Here is a 19643-nt window from a genome sequence, read left to right as displayed (position 1 = left end):
TTAATTCCAACAATCTTGAGCCTTACAAATACTGATATCGAGTCTTTTGCACCTATTGGGCAGTGCAGGAAACCCTGTAAGTCTTTACATTCAAGTGACACAGTGGTATTAAATGACTGGCATTGTGAAGTCAGGCTATAGAACACAGGTTATGAAAAATCATTAAATAAGATTGATAGTCAGCTGCTAATCAATGGATAATGCTCACTGATGTCATTTCGCATCCTCTCTTGCAATTTTTGAGTTCACTATATTGCCAAAAGTCTTCATTCCTACCAAAAATACTATTTCATGAAGCTTCATCATATTAACTGTATATTGTGACATATTTTCTGTCCACAGCTTTCTGTTATTCATCTTTCCAAAATTCCCTAAAAATGATGCATTCTGGCTCCTAGCAATTCCTGCCTGAATAGTAGCTGTTAGATGGATACTGTGAATGTGCAAGAAATAGCTCTGTAACTCAAGAAGTAAACAGGAGATAAATTTGCCCTATAAACACAATATAATTTTTAAATTAATGTCCATTAACCTATAGTTAGGTGAAATACTATTTAAAGTGTTTGTCTTACTAAAGGGCTTGCTAAAGAGGCAAGCTTGGTCATAGCTGAGCACCTTAGCTGTTTCTTCAGGTATCACAGTTACTTAACTGGAAATGGTTTGATTATTGCAGGGCACAATTACAAGTACTGTGGCTTGGGAGCATTAATTTATTTGCTTGTTTTACATCTGAACAACAGTTTCCCAGGGAACCAAGTACTGCTATTTGCGTGGAATAACAAAAAGAGAGAGGAGCCAAGAGGCCAGCACACAGCAGTGATGGGCTCCTGTTGTAAGCAGAGCTGGCTGCACTCCAGTTGTATGACCCATTGTAAAATTCTGGTTTCAGTTGTTTGTAACTTTGTTGAACTGGAATAATTGGAGTAACTTCTGTGGATTTTCTTGTTTTTTTCAAGTGAGGTATTTGGACAAAGACTGTTCCATATTTTGGAGTGGTGTGGACATGAACAGTGAAGTGTAGGAATCTCCAGGTTAAGTGACGCGGGGGCCACAGCGTTTGGATATAGACTATTAATTTCTCTTACTCTGAATTTGAGGTAATCTGGATCTTGCCGTGTAAGATTTAAGGGTGCACTCCTCTTTGAAAACTGTGCCTCTACAAGTGCTATGACAGTGGGGGTTTGACTATCCAGCTGTGGTTATCTAAAGCAGCTGGGCTGCAATTTCTCCTCAGCAAACAAGGGAACTGATGCAGAAGGAAAGCTATTTTCTTTTCTGACAAATAGAATAGTGAATAGAACTATGTATGGTATGTAATGAAACCAATAATGTTTCCATGTTATGGCAGTAATGACACCAGAAAGCCTAATTCAATTTTATGTTTTGTTGAAATCATGCATTTCCGACTAACAGTTATGTTCCTGTTACATAACTGTTTGTCACAAAACCCAGGGCACCTAGAAACCACTCTTGTGCATCTGCTGTTTAGATTTTTTTATAAATAACAACCATATTGGGTCTCTACTCCCTGTCATCTTTTTAGCTTGATTTTATCTCATTTTTTAGTTTGCATTCTTCTATACCACAAGGCAAAGCTGAGAAGATGGGATTAGGCCCATCCACCAAGTCCTGCTTGCTTGTGCTGAACATGGGACAGGGAAAATAACTTTGAATTTGATTTATTTTCATAGAATCTACTTCACTTGCTGAAACCAGCCAGCAAAAGGAGCTTCACACTTTTTCTTAAACCTAAATTTCCACATACCCTGTTATAGGTATTTATTCTTTTCATCCAGCCCATGGGGGTTTTGGAAGTCAACAGAATACATTCTCCATGGGGGAAATGATCCAAACTTGCCATGGCTTTGATGCCAGCAGCTCCCCCTCTGTTGAGTGCAATGTCCTCTTTGCATCAGGACAGCTCTGCGGGTCATGTGAGGACTATGGTGACACATGCTGGAGAACACCTCTGGTGCACACGGGAGCTGTGACTGTGGGGCACTGGGTCCATGTGAGCACTGACCTTCAGCAGATCAGTCTCAGAAAGAGGCTTAAGTTGAAATTCTGGTAGAATCACACATCTGCTGTCTGAGCCTTGAAAACTTTTAACTTGCTTGAGATCAGCAATACTAATCCAATCAGGGATTACCAAGCAAATACTGTTCTGTTCTGCAAGGCATCTTTCAGCAGATCTGTCCTGTTAACAAAACATGATAAATTTCCTCAGAGCCTATACTCAAGAGACTGTTTCTGTTGGAAATACACCATAGTATTGTTTGAACTAAGAGGTTTGTGATCAAGGGAGTCAGTATGGGCATTTAAAAAACTTCCTTCTACTTTGGATTTTTGTTTTTCATTTCCGTCAGGAAGAAAATGCCTGATGAAAACCAACACAGCTTTAATCATAACTTCTGCATTTTCAGGGATTAAGCATCTGAAGAGCCAGAGTGATTCAGCGTTTCCAGAGGAAGAAGAGGGAGTTAGTGAAAGGGAAGAGGAGTGGGGCCATTAAGGAGCCACATCACAGAGAGTAACTGAACTGCGCGGCCGTGCGTGCCTCAGACCATTCGCCACTGCTTGTGTCCCCGCACCGTGCTGGCAGCACCAGGGCTCCCTGGGGAAGGCCCTCGGCTGGGTTTTACAGCCACCTGCAATTGTGTTCTGTGATCCTCATACCCAAAGATAAACCAGTTATTTTAAAGTCATTTTTTCTTTCGTTTTCTATGACTTAGAAATGTAATTCGCAAATGTGTTAGCGACCTGACATCAGTACTGCCAGAGCTTAACTACTGTGTGTGAGCTGTACTCTGTTGTAAATAAAACTGATTTAAAAGCTACAAAATAAATAATATGTTCACTTAGACAAGGTTGTATATTGTACAGTGGGTTTGTCTAGCGTGCAGAGAAACATTCATATAAAATTATCCTTTCAGTGAAAGCCAGCTTTTACCAGCATTGTTAGGGTTACCCGCAGTAGGTAGAAACAAACTAAGCAGAGGTGACTCTTAGTCTAGAGGGGGATGCAAAGAGACTCTCCCCCATGTTCCCTGGACATGCAACATTTAAAGTACTAGTCTTGCTTTTTTGGTCTGAGGTTGCCTAGTCAGGTCAGCCAAAACAGTTTCTCGTTACACAAGATAATTTTTATCTGGAGGCATTAGAAAAGGTTTCAATTTAAGAGTCAGAGGAAACACAGGAGTGTGTGAGACCTGTGAGCAGGTCCCCATGCACCAGCTGAGCTGCAGGAAATGCTGATACTCACTTTCATCACCTGCAGCAAGTATAGGGTTACAGCCTTTTCTGAGAAAGAGGGCCAGACCACTCTGTGTTTGGCAGAGTTTCAGCCAGTAAATGGTAGCATATCAAGGTGCATGGATTTAGCACGTGTCTGAGTCAGGTTTTTGGGGTGAAGTTTGGCATGGTTCAGGTCAGCATTTTCATTTGTCAGACCATGCAAACTTGATGGCATAAAATGAAATAAGGCAGAGAAGGAAAAACGTGCTCCTTCAAAGTTGCACTTGACGGATCATTTCCTTTTTTATCAATGGCCATTTTTAAACCAGTTCACTGTCGTTTTGTATTACCTGCTTGCCTTTGATACAAAGTTTTACCCTCAGTTTAACTTTCCACTGCTTTAAGTCTCTTTTAAAGGGCTGAGCTAGCAAAAAAAAAAAAAAGGAGATGAAGCGTATGAAAACAGAGAGCCTTTTGTCTATGCCTTGCATGGTGATTTCACTCTCAATCCAAAGTCTTCCATGGAGACCTGCTGCGAACAGGATCTGTCAACAAGTGTTTCTTTATATCTGGGAGCCATCTTTTTGCCCTCCATCTGTCTCTCTGTATCTGCCCTCTTTGTTGCCATTTTCTGTAGAAATGCTGCAAAAAGGATCTGTGACTCCAGCTCAGCATGGCTATGGAAGAAAGACTAAAAGAAGGACTCTTCAGATGTACAGAAGCAAATACGGGACTTATGGGACTGGAGGCTTTTTATGCCACAAACAACAAAAAGAAGGAAATAACCCTTCAGAAAACATTTGAACAGCCCAAAGCTAAGACTGGAATCATAGCAAGAAAAGCGGGCCTCTGGCCACAGCTTTACCACAGCTTTGCTTTCGTGCAGCACCAGGCTCTTCACATGGTTGTTCATTGACACAGTGCTCCCAGTTGTAAAACAGTCATTGGTGTTTAACCTCACACCATCTACCTGTGTTGCTAGCTAATAAAATGTTTTTTTATATTAATGGCTTTTTGCTGGTTATTTTTACCCACAGGCTTGAGATGAGGACTGCCTAGAACTTACAGGCAAAGGAAAAAGTGTGCATGATGTATAATACTTGATACCAGGACAAGGTATTGAACACTTTGGAATCTCAACATTTCAAAGGCAACAAAAACACCTGGTAAGATCTTGGAGAATTCATTACTGAACACCGTGTTTCAGGATGACAGATGGACTTGAGCATAACAGGAAAAACTAAAAAAGATTTAGTTTGAACTTGATCTGAGTGTTTCCAGGATTGTTACCGCAGCAATGAGAGGAAAACAGTTCCGGTTTACAGCCATGATCTGGATGAAGCATCAAGATCTGATAAGAACCTCAGATAGCCGCACCAGTATTTAGATGCATCTCTAAATCCAGATCTTATCATCCCCTCATCTCTAAATATTTCCGCTTTATCATGTTAAAAGCCTGTTCCTTTCTCTCTTTCTTGATCCAAGGTTGTGCAAGCAGTGTGTCTGAGCACAGGGATAGACTCCTCCTTTCTAGCAAAGGGACAGGACCAGTTGCGAGATTTTACTATGGATCTACCCTAACATCATTTGCTGGTGGACTTCATCTGAAGGACAAAGACAGGATGCACATTCTCTTATATATCAGTTATATTTACTTTGAAAAGCTGAGCAAACCCTGCTTGCCTGATCTTCTACTTGTGAGGCATACACTAAGTGGAGATACAAAGGAAAGAACCAATAAAACAACAGAGCACTGAAAACAAGTATTTGGCATGAAGTAGAGAAGAATTGCCAGTGAATTGCCAGTGAACCCTATGGGAGAATATCTGGGTGCGGGGGAAGAAGGGAAACGCAGTGTGCGTACTAAGCTAGGTCTTTTCTCAGTTTTGGTGAAGCCCCTGACTTAAAAACAGCAGCCTTAGACAGAGAGCCTCTCATACACTTTGGAGTGTAATGGAAAGCTCTGGTTGTTTCACAGCATGGAGAGCTCCACCTCAGTACACTTGAACCATGTAGATTTCTTTGTGAGAGTCAGTGGTCAACCATCATTGCCCAATGTGTTTACATCACCAAATGCATGGATTAAAACAAACAAAAAAATCCATTAATGTCATCTTTTGTTTTAGTGTAGACGAATCCATAGGGGGTTGAGAAAGCAACCAAAAAGTAAGTTGAACACCAGGTGTCTCAAAGAAAACACCAGTATGAAAACACCTGAAAGGAGAATTGTGATGACATGTTCCCTGTTTGAGCTATCTCCTCTCACAGTACCTGCTCCTGCTGGGGAAGAGTCTTGCAGGTTTGGCAGGAGCAGGATTTTTAGAGATGGGTTGTATTAGTTCATTTTCCACAAACAGGCTGACAGAAAAAGAAAGCAGAAAGAAACCTACCCAGAAAGAAACCTACCCAGGCAAGTAATGAACATAGTTCGTTCTTAATGAGAAACTCTGATTTATCTCTTTTTCCCCTTTCTCCCTCCATGTTCTTAAATCGATTGTCTTTCCACTCAGGGGTATTTTTGCTGTTGTTCTTGCTTTCAAGGTATTACAGGAAATGTTATTTGCAGGATTAAAAGGAAGCTGTCTCCTTGGACTGATCTCAGTCTTTTCCCGGTATCCCTTAACTCGTTAATGTACAGTGGTTTTAAGGCCTTTTGTTATTGCATCTTACAGCCTTGTTTCTTTTTCTTATACTATAGTTGTTATTCCATGACACGTTCTTCCCTTCAGAGAGATTTATGGAGACGTTGTGCTAGTAAGTTATTTGGAAGAATTCCATGATTTGACTTACAGGATGGTATATGTTGTTTATTCTCCAGGTGCAAAGCCAGATAATACTTAAATAGATACAAAAGTAAGAGCCAAGATTTAAAAGCCCTTTCAAAAGCATAATTTCCACTGAAGTCAGAGGAATTTGGCTTGAAAATGGCCAGAGGTTTTGGCCAACAGCACACTTTCCTTTGGGGAAATACTATGTGTAGTGTACAGGAAAGCCTCTCTTATTCTGTTATCAATTTAATTATTGAATTTCTTGCCTTTTTTTTATTCAGCTTGCCATAAATGATGTTCAAGGCTTCAGATTACCCCACTATTTTCTCATCATGTCACTATTTCTCCCTACTAATGTAAACTGAAATATCACCATTAGTTCTTGCACCATTGGTGTTATTGAACAAAACCTATCACATCCAGCACTGTTGCGCTGACTGAGATGGAGCTGCCAGCAGAGGTTCTGCTTCCCATGTTTGGGCCAGGCCCTCCCCTGATGTTGCACCAGTAAGTGAGGAAGAGACTTCCAGTCCATCTGCATGTTCTCTAACAGATGTCAGTAGTGAGGGACAGGTCGGTGGTGGCTCTTGCTTTTTAGAAAGATATTTGTTTTGTTTTACTCCACAAGACAAACTACTCTCCAGAGGCAGGCTTGGTAGGCTGCAGTGCTGCGGGTGGTTGGGGAATGACTTCAGTGGGGCTTCTGCAGGCTACAGGGCTGCTTTAGTACACACCTAGCAGCTGGTACCGTACAATGAGATGTCCTTAGCTCAGTACATTTGCTTTCTCTTACAGATTGAGACACAGTGGGTTTTATGAGGGACCTTACTCCTGCAGTACATAAGGCGTCACCTATCCCCTAACCCAGGGGGTACAATGTAAGGGCATATCAAAAACATGCTGTCCCTAAAGCTCCTGTTTCTTCCTCACCTATAGCATCCATGCTGGTGCTCAGGTCTACAAACGTTCTCTTTTTATTCTTTTTTCTGTTTTGGTTCCTCCCACCCCCCGTTATTGGGAGATTTTTGTTGTTTTTTTTCTGTGTTCCCCACTTTTTTGCCCCCTTTGGCAGCTCAGAGCAGTGGTGAGCTGCCATAAGAGTTTCAGTTGCTCTGTTCCTAACATGTGCAATTATATTTGACCTTTTCACGCAGAACATTATACTTGGCAACAAAGTGGATGCTAAATGCCTCATATGCTTTGCTGTATTCTCTTGTTTGTATCTGCTGAGGATAGCAGCACTCTGGGGAAATCTCATGCCAGACATTTTTGCACCCTCTACTAAACCTCAGGCCACTTGGTAAGATGCTACTCATCTCCAGTAACAGCAAAGCTGGCTGATGAAGTTTATACAAATTCAAAGTTTACATTTCTGCTATAGGTTTGTAGGGTTGGGTTTGTTTTTTTTTTTTGGGGGGGGGTTGGCTGGAAGGGTTGTTTCGTTTATTTGGGGGGGGTGAGAAAAAATATTTTGTACTACTCCTAGGCCAAACATAATCCATTTCAATTTTGTGATGATTCATTTGCTTAGTACATACTGACCCTTAGTGGTAAGCTGAGATTTGAATTGCTTTGCCAAGTTTCTAAATTTTGCTTTTTTCTCTTTGGCCCAACTGTTCAGGAAATGGCAGGAATTTGCTGTGCATCAGGATAGTCTATCTATGTAAATAGCCCACATTGTCTTCAACAGACGTAATAGGCATGTTAAAATAATGATGACAGGTGTTACTAGCTGTTCTGAAGGGAGGGCTGTGGAAAACAGGAGTGTCGAAAGGTTATTCCAAAATGTGAAACAAAACCGTTGGCATTGAGAAGCAATACTCTCCACATAATGAGAAACAAATAAGAACTCAGTATTTGGCACTAACGAACACCTCAAGCTAACTGTGGAAGGAGTATTAATTAGGTTTCCAAAATAGCATCTTTCTGAAAAGCAGCTGAGGTGTAATATTGCTCCTTATTAATCAAAGCAATGGGACAATGTGAACTCTGCAAAAATTAAATGGTTTGCAGATGGCTGTGTGCATCTTTAATAAAGACAGAAGAACACAAGTTACAGCTTTAAATGCCACAGAGCCTTTCTGCATCTCCTCCTTTTCAGAGAGCAGTATTTGCAGTTTTCAAGGCAGTGAGGAAAGTGTGTTGGTTTCTTATTACATTTTCCCTGCAGCATAAATTCTGTTGATGTGCTTCCCTAATCATGCTAATTATACTGCCATATGTTGCTCTCATCTTTCTTTTTCTTTCCTAATGGGACACGGATTCTCACTTTTGAATATGTCATTTGTTTATTACATTTATCAAGGGTTTTAACATTATATGGGACTTTTAATTGCTTTTTTAAACACTCAGCAGATTGAATATTAAAAACAGACATGAAGGTCAATTATAAATAATATTTAAATTGCTCGTGCCATTTTTATTCTCTAATTTACTGGAAATATCAACTCTCTAGCCCTGCTCCTGTAGCTCCTATTTACTTGAGAACACACACATGTGCCCCAGAACAAATCTGGCTGCAGACACAGTTCTGCCCTACTCCAAACTACCTTGTGAAAGAATAGGAGTCCATCTCAGACAGGTACACTAAAATAAAGATGCATCATGCATCATATTACAATCTTGATACAAATATGCTGCCATTCATTCGAGCTGAGAAATACCAGAGTATCCCAAACAATAAAGTTGAATATCTGGTTTCCATAAAAGAATTTAGATGGCTTAAAGTTGAGTAGTGCTTTGTATACAGACATTAAACTCCCAAAGTATCCTCCACTGCAGACAAAAAGCAGTAAACAAGCTGAATACAGAGAAAGCAAGAGACAAACAATTACTATCGAATTATCAAATTAATTCCTGGTATAATGACACCAGCTCTCTTGGCTGGTGCAGTTTCGTCATAGGTGAATTTGACCCTTTGGCTCATTGAATTTGGATAATCATATCAGGTTTTATACAAATAAATAGCAAATACTTTCATGTTATTTGATGCTCGTTCATAGTATTATGGTACGAATCCCAAAATCTTACTCTAATGACAGGTTGGAGTGTGATGATGAGATAGCTAACTTTATAACTGCAATCCAAGAAAAAGTGAAAAAACATCTATTCTGCCTGTATTCCAGATCAAAGCCCAGACTGTACTTAACATTTTGATTTCTGACCACCTTATTTATTTATAATTTTATCTCCTTTCAGGTTTGTAAGAATGAACACAGGATGTTGCAAATGCGTAAAACTCTTCAGCTTTAAAGTTCATACATTATGTGATTTGTCAGAAAAGCATATTTGATTCAGATATTATCTATCCAAGCCCAGCTAATGGAAAGCTCTCCAACAGTTCTCCACCAAAGTGCTGTATTTTGCAGCACAATTCAGCCCAAACCAGTTAAACTCTCAGTCTTTTTATAAGACATTTTTCACATTTATAGCTTTGTGGATATAACTTGCTTCTTTGTTCCCGGGGGACTATTTAGACATTCACAGTCTGATAAAACTTCCGAGTGTTTTCCCTGGGACATGGAAAAGGTGCCTCTGGAGAAACAGTAAGTAATTACGTGACCAGAAAAGTAAAATTAACCCAGGAAAGTGGCCTAAATGTCTGCATAGTGTGTTTTACAGAGGACACTTTCTTTTCCTCTTTGTATTAAATGCCATTTCCACTCATTTTTTCCATACTGATTTTCAAGGATGTGATTTTTTCAAAGAATGATTAAAAGTGAATGCACTCTCCTCTCAGACAAACTTGTCTCCTAAGCTACTGTTAATTTATTTAGGTTGATGTTGAAGAATATTAGTTGTACTTACATTGTCCTCTTTCTCATGTAATAGCTGTTACATAATGCAATAGTCTATGTTAAAAAATGTACATTTTAGACTTACCACTGGGGATCTTGATTTATTTATTAATTTGAAGTTACTCTGGTCACAGTAGTGGGTTCTTTGACTTCTGGCATCCCTACAACAGAAGAAGGTCCATTTTGCATGTAGCTGGGATAACATCTGGGAAAAAGGAACTGCAGAAAATGTGATATAAAGTAGTTGTCTTGATTTATTTCTATCATGTACCCTTAATTGTTAGGATTTGATATACGTCTAGGTCAATAGGATTCTTTACACTCATTTCCAATTTGAGTAGGAATGGCCTCATTCAGTACCTGCTCCACCGAACTTGATTAAATTTTCACTGTACCATGCAAGTTGTGCCCTTCCTGAAGAACTGTTGCTAACATGAACAGTCCCAGTAACTCCATCAATACCATCCCACTGTAAGCATTTCTTGGGGTAAAAAAGTGTTCTACTGGTTACGGTTTTCTTCATGTGAGGGCTATTTTAGCGGTAAAGGCTAAGAAGGCAAGACTTGCTTAAAGAAATTTAATAATTTCTTTAAGACTTGCTTTAAGAAATTACAAGGATGCGAGTGAGTTTGTACTGCAAACGGACACAGTTATGGATGAAGTGTAGAGTCACAAGCAGGTAAAACGGTTGGAAACAACCATTTATGCTCTGTTACTTTTCAAATACTACCATATGCAAATGAGCAAACATGCTTCAGGAAAGCAGATCTGTAACTAAAACTCAGGAGTTTCATGATCCTTGCCCTCAAATCATATTTATTTGGGAATATCGTCATAAGAAATACGGACAAATACAGCAGAATAAAAACACACAGGTTTAGATTGCCTTGTCGAAAATTAAATAAAAAAATACTGTCAGATCATAGCCCATAACAATATTACATAATATAGCTGTCAGATATCTCAAGATAAAAATACAAAATAAGACTCTTGAGGGCTAATCTACAGCTACAGCTCCTCAGTGTGCTCAATGCAGGGGTACATGCCCATAATGCTGTGGGAAAGATGCATATACAAACACCATTTCTTATGGCCCCATGCAGTGTTTTGGTAGCGCAGCCTTACAGATTTCAAAGGTAAACTATTGTTAAGGGAGAGGCCCTCTCAAGATGCCTTTCTGCCATCTGAACGTGAATTTCACGCAAGGTCAAACCTTAATTAACACATGTTGGCTATATCAGCCTTCTCCACCAGAGAAAATTCCTCATCCGAACAATACACTAACCTTTGGGTCATGTCCACAGAAAGTCTTGCTAATAATAAAGGAAGAAAGAAAGAAAATCAGCTGGCATTAAAGAAAAACTAAGGACTTCTTGTATTTCAGCAACATCTACCACAGTGATTAAAACTGAGTACAAATGAGCAAATAGGATTATTTATACACAAATCACATTTCTATATTAATTAATGAGTTCTGCAGGCAATGAGTACCTCCTGTGAGATCAGGAGCTCCTAGTTTCTGCAGTGGGAGGTCTTGGTGACAGCTATGACAACAGGACACTGAAGGCCCCACAGGATGCTCCGAGTACTCTGCAGAATCTGGTACAAATTCTGCTTGAATTTCCGGGAGAAAATTCTTGCAGTGTATATAAATCATGATGGGACAGAGACACAGAAAAAAAGTCAAGTTCAGCTATCATAAAAGTCTGAAATTTAAAATACTATAAAAACGTTAAATTCTGATTGCTCCAGACTTTCAGTCTCAGTGAACATTAAATTACAATGTTGAAGAAGACTCTGTAACAGGTACGTAACTGGCCTAGTTTTTCAAGATATCATTCATCTTTTGTTCCTTTCAAATTTGGTGGCAACTGCAGATGCTCAACATATCTGAAATAAGGTCCCAAGTTCTCAGATCTTAAACAAGATTATTTTCACTGCCAGAGCATATGGCAATTTACAATTAGAAAGAAGTTTATTATGACCATTATGTTTCTTCTCCTGTCATAATGACAAGAAGAAGCCATAAGACGCTTTACATTTTATTGGAAAGGGGGGAAAAAAAGAGTCCAACGTTCCCCAAAAGAATGCAAGGTGCACAGAGTGATCCAGGCTACTAATGATTTGCTCAAACACCAGCAGAGAATATATAAATTCTTAACTCTTAGCAAAAAATATTGACTGTGTTATAACATATATGATACAATTTCATTTGTTAACATTTCATTCATTAACTGCACTGTACAGAGATTTGTCCATGCTAAATACAAGCCCTGGACCAGATACACAGAACAATTTAAATGAACTTTTTACATCCTATATGCACAACCATTTCTTAAGTTAAAAATATGCACACTACTTCTTTTACATAGTGTGTATATGGCTTACATATTCTGTGACAGCAATTCCACCTTTTGGCATGCCCTTACCGCAGGGCTCAGAGCTTGCACTGTCCACAGCTTAATTTCGATTGCTCCACTGTCAGAAAAGAGACAGTCACCAGGTATGGATGCGTAAGGAACCCTCAGTCTAGGGTGATTGTTTTATGATCAACTTCTTCAATCAGGACAAAGTGTGCCCTTGTTGAGGTTGAGCCTGATGCCTGTTGAGCTCTGGTAAAATCCCTGAAGCAGCAGATGAATAGCACGTAAGTCTCAATCCTTCATCAGCCTCTGCACAAGGGGAACGCCACTACCCCGATGAGTCCTCTTCAGAGTGGACCATGGCTGACAGTGAAGACTTTTTCAGTCAGTGAGGTAATAACCACAGGGTCCGAAAAGGAGAACTGAGAGTGCAGTGACCCAAGTCTCCTGAGCGCGTACAACACGAAGGGGAGCGTGCAAGTTTCCTGGCAGGTTCAAGCACAGAGAAATGAGGTTGTCTGCAGCTGCATGAGATGCCCAGGCAAGCCAGGAGGAGTCACGTGCAGCTTGAGGGAAGCGGAGATGAAAGTTATCTCTTTGTGGGCACAGTTTGGGTTGGAGGGCTCATTCTGAGGCTTCTTGCAGAGGTAACTCCCTGCGTGCTCTGCTTTCACTGCCTCTCAGAGAAAGTTAGCCTGGTGTTTTCTTTTAATGAGACAAGTGTTAGCAAGGATTTTGCAGGATCCATGCTGCATTTGAGACAAACTGTGCTGTAAGGCCTCAGGGTCACCTTACAGTTCTGCCTGAGAGGCAACACAATATTTTGCTGAACTGAAGCAAAATTTCACGACATATATTTTCATATTTGTCACTGTCTCTTTTGCCCCATGAAACAATAAGCACCAACTTCATGGTAGGGCTGACACCACTGCTGATGTCTTCCAAAATACTGTAGGGCTGAGAATGTTTGAATTTTTAATATTGGATGCTACTTAATTAATTTTAAAGAGCTATTTCAAATACTGATCTGTTACACACCAGTTTTCTCCATATGACAGCCATGCAGGCTGGTCAGGATAACTCTACAACTTCCTATAACAACACTCTATACTTTTATTTCCAGATATGTTAAGGAAGCTAACAAGTAGGACTTTTATGTTGCATGTAGCATGATTGCATGAACAACTATCTATAATAGTGTTTCATTTTGACTTTCCATTTCCACTGGATGCCAGTAGCAGTGACATGTAACAGCTATCCCAGGCAGACGATAAATGTTGTGTGGTTAATTGGAAATGTCTGGTGTCAGAGATGCAATAAAGCAATGTCCAACTTTGGCAGAAGAAATATTTTGGCTAGTTTAAGAAAGCAGTACAGAAGAGGAAATAGCAACAACAAATACAACTGAAATCTTGCAAGTTGTTAAGTGCTTTGAGTTGCCAGCTCAGGGTTTATATTTTACACTCTTGATCATTTTGTCCAATCACTCTCCATAGAAACAGAATGAACCAAGAACAAGTTGATGAGTAACAGCCTCTGAGAGCACACGGTAGGAACAGCTAGAGTTCTTTTCTCCTGCAACAGAGGTCAAATGAAAATTCATCAACAATAAATTTTTAATACTACTACTTCCAGTATTTAATATGCATAAATTGAGGATGTTTTAGCTCATGATCATTTAGTCTGACAATTAAGGATTCCAGGATGTAAAAGTATTGTTCTTCCCTTCTTTATATTAAATGGCTTTGATAAATGGCTTTGAAGGGGACGTAGTAAGTAAGTGGGGTGTACCATGTCCCCACTTCAAAATTTTGTAATAAAGCCACAACTAGAACAAAGAGGATGACAGCAGCACTATGCGAGTCTTTACTGTGTAAAATTCTCCCCGTTATAAGAAAGAAATGACAAAATTACCTGTCCTGTCTGAAATGTCAGAAGCTTTTATGAAATGGCAAATCTAGTTCTCTACCAGTGCTTCTTTCTGCTCAGTGGTTCTCAGTATATCTTCTGATATCTTACAATGTTTAGGCTCACCTGGAAGATACAGAAATATGATTGGGAACCTGAGTGAGGAATTTAATCAAGTTAAGCGAATACACAGACAGGAACTTTTTCCTCCTGACTTTTATAAGGTTAAAATGAGATTTCAGTCACTGCTTTCTTTAATTGCTTTCTCACTGAAGTAAGCATGAGATTGAATTAACTAATCATTATGGTTTATCCATAAAGCAAAAGATAGCATGAAAGCAATAGATCACGGCATGAAATAAATAAAAAAAAAAAAAAAAAAGATGTTTACATGAATGTTTAGAAAGTGGGTTTGGGTTTGGTTTATTTTATCGTCCAACATATTGAAAGTCAAAATTCACCCTCTGCAGAGAAGTACTGTTTAAACTTTCTTTAATGTAGGCTTTCAAATGGGGAGTAAGCTTCTCTCAGGTAATGAAAGATGCCAGTGTTCTAAGCATTCAATTAACTTAACCAGATAGGAGCAACGACACCAAGTGACACAAGCAGCTTTCAAACCAAGTGATACAACACGGATTTCAAACAAACAAACAATGATAATACTAGCTGTGCTGAAACTATTCCTTCAGTAACTTTGAATGAGTACATTTGAGGAAACTACAAACTGAGCCAGCAAGCATGTGGAGAATATAGCAAACTTACAGTGCTACCTGCTAACTAAATCATAACTTCTCAGTTTCAACCAGTTGAGTGATCCCATCAGTGATTAATAATGCTGAACTGACAAATGTGAAAAAGAAATCTCAAAAGTGAAGAAGATGAGCTGGGAGAGGCATAAGAGTAAAATATAAAAGTAAAAATACAGGCAGAGAAAGATTTCTGAAGAGCCAGAAAATAATGGTACAGTCAGCTTAAAGGGAAAGAGGACGATGTGTTATCTGAAAGGAACGTTGAAAGATGGTGAGTTGCTCAAGAAGAGTTTCACAGCTTAGAAAAGAGAAAGGGAAGAGAGGAAAGGGAGCTCATGAAAATAAGGAAAGAAAAAAAACTAATAGCTGTGAATTCATCAGGGCTTCACTGTAAAGGAGTAAGAATTGCTACTAATTTTCTCATGGTTTCATTGCCATGAATGGTGGCAGAGTGGGTACTGCCCACTCTGTAATGCAGCCACTAGCAGATAGGCCATATTCCCCCAAGCAGCATTCTTCACTGTCCCCCTTATTGTACATCAATTTAGTGCAGGTGGAATATAGACAACCAGCTCTCCAGAGGCTTTTAAAGTCTCAAAATCGGACTAATGTGTTAGAACAAGAATGACTCCAGATCTTTCAGCCTGCAGGGTTTTTTTTGGAGGGATTTAGCAAAATTTCATTATTATCCATAAAAACAAAAAAAGGGGATGGGGAGGGGCATAAAAATAAAACCTACTTATTTAAATATTTAAATTTTATACTTGACATAGAGCTTTAGGAGTGGGATAGGAGTAGTTTGTGGAGGACCTGAAACAAAAACTTTGCATGTTTAATTTTCAGGAAAACTAAACATTAACTTCCAAACCATACATAACTTTCTTCCTGGCAATGCATCAGGTTTTTTACATGATAAACTTGCACTACGGATGGTTGATAACAGCGGTTATCTTATAATCCCTATTTTTGTCACAAATACATTCTTTACTCTTTAAATACAGTCTTCCTTCCACCATTGTGCCATGCATGAACACAGATGGCCTCCTTCAGTACCAGGATCCTATTTACTGTTGCTCTGTTTAGCCACACAGTGAGCACAAGGAACGCTAAAAAAACAGGCACCACAGCGACCTGTGCCCACTTTGCATGGATGAAAGGCTTCAACACTCAGCTGAGCACTGCGGTACTGAACAGTCACTAGCATTTGCATGGCATGGAAGATTACTTGATGCCACTTGCATTACCATAAATGAAACTGGCATGTTGCTGATGTGGATCTGTCCACTGCTGTTTAACCTGGTTATCCCCCAGAGTCCTTCAGTTGCTGATTGTTGATGATGCTGAATGCTTTGTACAACTTGATGTGACAGGATAGTCCTCTGCTGTCATACAGAGTGAAGTTATTGATAATCTGTTTTATCACAGATTTATTATCTCCTTTACATTTTGATATTAAGGATTAATGTGGCTATCATCATGAGTGTTGTTAAAAGTGTGCCAATTAACATTTATAAATCATTGAAACACAGAGTTGTTTCATTAAACATTAGCAATTTTTAAAATTAATGTTCTAATTAATAAAACACTCAGGAGAAGAAGAAAATCATCACTTAAAAAAGTAAATCACCTTATAATAGTTCCACTTACTCTTATAACATTCACTTAAATTCAAGTGAGATGACGGAAAGGATAAAGGTATTGTGGAGAAAAATGAGATTCAGTCACAACTGGAGTTCTTTTAATAATGACCCCTCAGTTCTTCCTTCATGCTGACCAGGACCCAGGGCAGAGCTAATCCTGTTAATAAAATGCAATGGTCTACAAGAACTACCCCTAGAAAGATATGTGACACAACAAGAGGAAAGCAATCCTTTTTTTATTTTTTTTTAAGGGAAAGCCCTCATCATAGTAAATCCAAATATTCAGTGACAGTCCCCAAGAATGCAGATAGATCATCTTCCTGTGTTACACATCCCTCTTGTAATTCAACCATTTACTCACAGAAAACCAAACTGGGTTTCTGCTTTTTATAAAGGACAGAACAATGACAGCTAACATAGGAAATTTCAATCTGAGTAACTAAGTCGCTTTTCTTCTTACCTTCTGTCTCATTCTCCCAGCCCTGGTGCCTGAATGTGCTTGCTTCCCCTCCCTGCAACTCAGCAAACACTCTGGACATAATTTTAGCTTTCTACCCCTCTTCTTCAGGACAGAAAGACAGAGTTAGAAAAATCTCACATGGAGAGTGTTAATAATGGCCTGATGTATACTGCTTCTTAGAATAGTCAAATAACTCCAATTTGGGAACCAGGCAAAATTGTCAGGCCATGGACTTGTGTATGTCACTTTCTGCTTGCTTGAAGTGACATTCCACTGAAAATATCTGACATTGATTGGAGGAGTCCTGTCTGGATTTTCTGGCCATCAACAGAACTGCAAAAGCAAAAAAGGGGGATGCTACCTATACTGTATCTCCCTTCTGGGCTGAGTGCTACTGCATCACACACAATATACTCTCCCTTGAACATCCCAAGCATCACTTATACAGACAAAAAGGGGGAGTGAGAAAACAGAGACTGCTGTGCTATTTGTAGTTATGAGGTTTGCACACATACTGCAGCAATGACAACTCTTGCAAAAACTCTAATATTAAATACCTACATTTAGACAACAACGACAGTTTAATGGATTCCCTCCATTTAAAACAACATTAATCATTCCACCACTCTGAAAGACAAATGGGAAACATTTTAGCCTGAGTTTTCCCTTTGGTATTGAATATTGAAAACTATTCCAATACCAAATGCCTGCATTGCCTTTGGGGTTTTTTACAGTTTTTTGATGCAGTGGCACAATCTCTGCAGAGGTACTTAAATCTGCTGCTGAAACCCTGTATTAATCCATTTCATCTCAAACAGCAGGGAGCTGAGTCTCATCCTGTGCATTACAGTAATGTAAGTATCAGCAGTATGCTTCTTTAATTGGCAGGCACACAAGAAGACCACTGTATATTTTATTTATCAACATATGCTATGACATAGTTGAGAAATTAATATCAGGTGTCCTTTGTGGTTTATTAGAAGCATAAAGTTCCCTGAAATGCTTAGTGCTGACTTGAAAGAGTATAGTATTTCAATAATATATAGGTAGGTTTTTCACTATATAGTAACATGGCTGGACTCTCCTCAGGAAAGAAAGTTTTAAGAATAAGATGACATAGTCCCTCTGTAAATAATTTTAGAAGACCATAAAATATTCAAAATATTTTTCCTGTATTATTTAAATATTGGGAAAATAGGGAAAATGCAAGAATGAAATATTAGTAAATTAAAAGCATAAACCAAACTATTTAATAACATAAAATCAAAATGTAAATGACATTGTGACTGACTCATAGATCCCTATAATGGAAGAAGAAGATGGGCAAGGGTGATATGCCTGTCAAGCTCAGGAGATAATGCAAGGGTGACTGGAGCTCTTGCAAAGAAAGCTGACAACGTTAACACAAAGGGGAGTGGAGGGTGGGCTTTGGTTTACATAAACACTTGTATCAGCTGAATGGGTCCACGGACTATGTCACAGTTGAGAGGATCAACCAGTGGTGTAGATGTTTGACCTTGTGTTCACTGGAAGAATGTGACTGTTTACCTGAGTTAGCCAGGCCAGCCCAATATTGAGTACAAAAACTAAACAACTAGCAAAAGAATACTGAAGAGAGAAATAGGCTTGAGCTGGCTTCAACCCAGAATGCCTTACTGGTGACTGGGGGGACACTGAATCCTGACAGTGAGCATGTTCTAGAGACTGGTAACGGGACTCGCACTGACACTGTGATTGAGCTGCATATTGTGATTGCTCTATTTTCCTAAGTATAACTTGCATCACATTTGTAGGGTGCTATCAGTACATTTTGTATAACTACGCTAAATCAGAAATCCCATGTAACATCAACTGTCCTCAAATAGATAAATTTGATATTAAACATTACAGCTTTCATGTGTGGAATATCTAAACAAAAAAGAACCTGGTCAGAGAGTACTGGACTTTGACATTAATATGCTACAGAAACCAGGCAAATTCAAGCTCTCCATTTAATTGGGCATTTATCTATGCAGGGAGATGAACACAAACAATCTCTGAAGGAGATGGATACGAGTAAATTCAATATATCACAGTGAACAGATGTTTCACACAAAAAAAAAGCTAAAAATGCCTCGAACTATCAGATGCCTTTAGAAATAACACCTAACAAATATCTTTATTCTATGTGTTCTATGCACTCTACTAAAAATCTGTGATAGTGTAAAACAGAAAATCAGCTTCATCTGTAGAAAACTCCCTGCCTTAGAAAACAAATTAGCTTTTTCTAAAACAAGAAATCTCTGTTCTCATATAAAATGTGGAATGTAAAGACTGGCAACTGAGTGCACCGACTGCGTGCTGAATTGTATATGACCTATCAAACAGCATTTTTCTTGTTGGCTAGCCATCTAAAGTTCCCCAGGACACCACAACTGCCTTGTGCACAGTTTGAAAGATGTAAGATGCAGCTTTTCCTACTCTGTTCCTCATCCAGGAGATGGGAAACTTTTCTAAGGCACTGAAATTGCAAGTTGGGCTTTAATACAAAAAATTGGTGCAAATATACTTATCAAAAGACAAATATGTCAGTTATTAGACAACTTCAAATGCTGTGAAATTAATTTTAGTGTAAATATTTTGATTTAGGACCCTAAATTCACCATCTGTTACTTCTGATGGAAAAAAAAACCCCATCAACAATAAAAGCGCGGAGTGTTGGAATGTGGAGCTGCAAAGTAAGTG

General features: G+C 39.0%; 2 protein-coding genes across 9 annotated transcripts in view; one reads left to right on the top strand and one right to left on the bottom strand.

The window, feature by feature from the left end:
- Nucleotides 1-4233, top strand: part of PPP1R1C (protein phosphatase 1 regulatory inhibitor subunit 1C) — a 53450-nt gene extending 49217 nt beyond the window's left edge. For both annotated transcript variants that reach the window (XM_061379132.1, XM_061379129.1), the window contains exon 5: nt 2424-4233. In XM_061379132.1, coding sequence (XP_061235116.1) covers nt 2424-2438 — 15 coding nt within the window. In that variant the 3' untranslated portion in view covers nt 2439-4233. The remainder of the gene's footprint in view (nt 1-2423) is intronic.
- A 6362-nt stretch (nt 4234-10595) lies between these two features.
- Nucleotides 10596-19643, bottom strand: part of PDE1A (phosphodiesterase 1A) — a 223382-nt gene continuing 214334 nt past the window's right edge. For all 7 annotated transcript variants that reach the window (XM_061379068.1, XM_061379079.1, XM_061379057.1 and 4 more), the window contains 2 exons: nt 14077-14196; nt 10596-13737 (listed from right to left, as the gene is read on the bottom strand). In XM_061379068.1, the coding sequence (XP_061235052.1) occupies nt 14120-14196 (77 nt within the window). In that variant the 3' untranslated portion in view covers nt 10596-13737; nt 14077-14119. The remainder of the gene's footprint in view (nt 13738-14076; nt 14197-19643) is intronic.

This window comes from Neopsephotus bourkii, unplaced genomic scaffold (genome assembly GCF_033783945.1).
Source record: "Neopsephotus bourkii isolate Nb327-2 ecotype Australia unplaced genomic scaffold, CSIRO-AGI_Nbou_v1 NB_196, whole genome shotgun sequence".
NCBI lineage: Eukaryota > Metazoa > Chordata > Aves > Psittaciformes > Psittacidae > Neopsephotus > Neopsephotus bourkii.
This window is presented reverse-complemented; position numbering and strand designations above follow the sequence as displayed.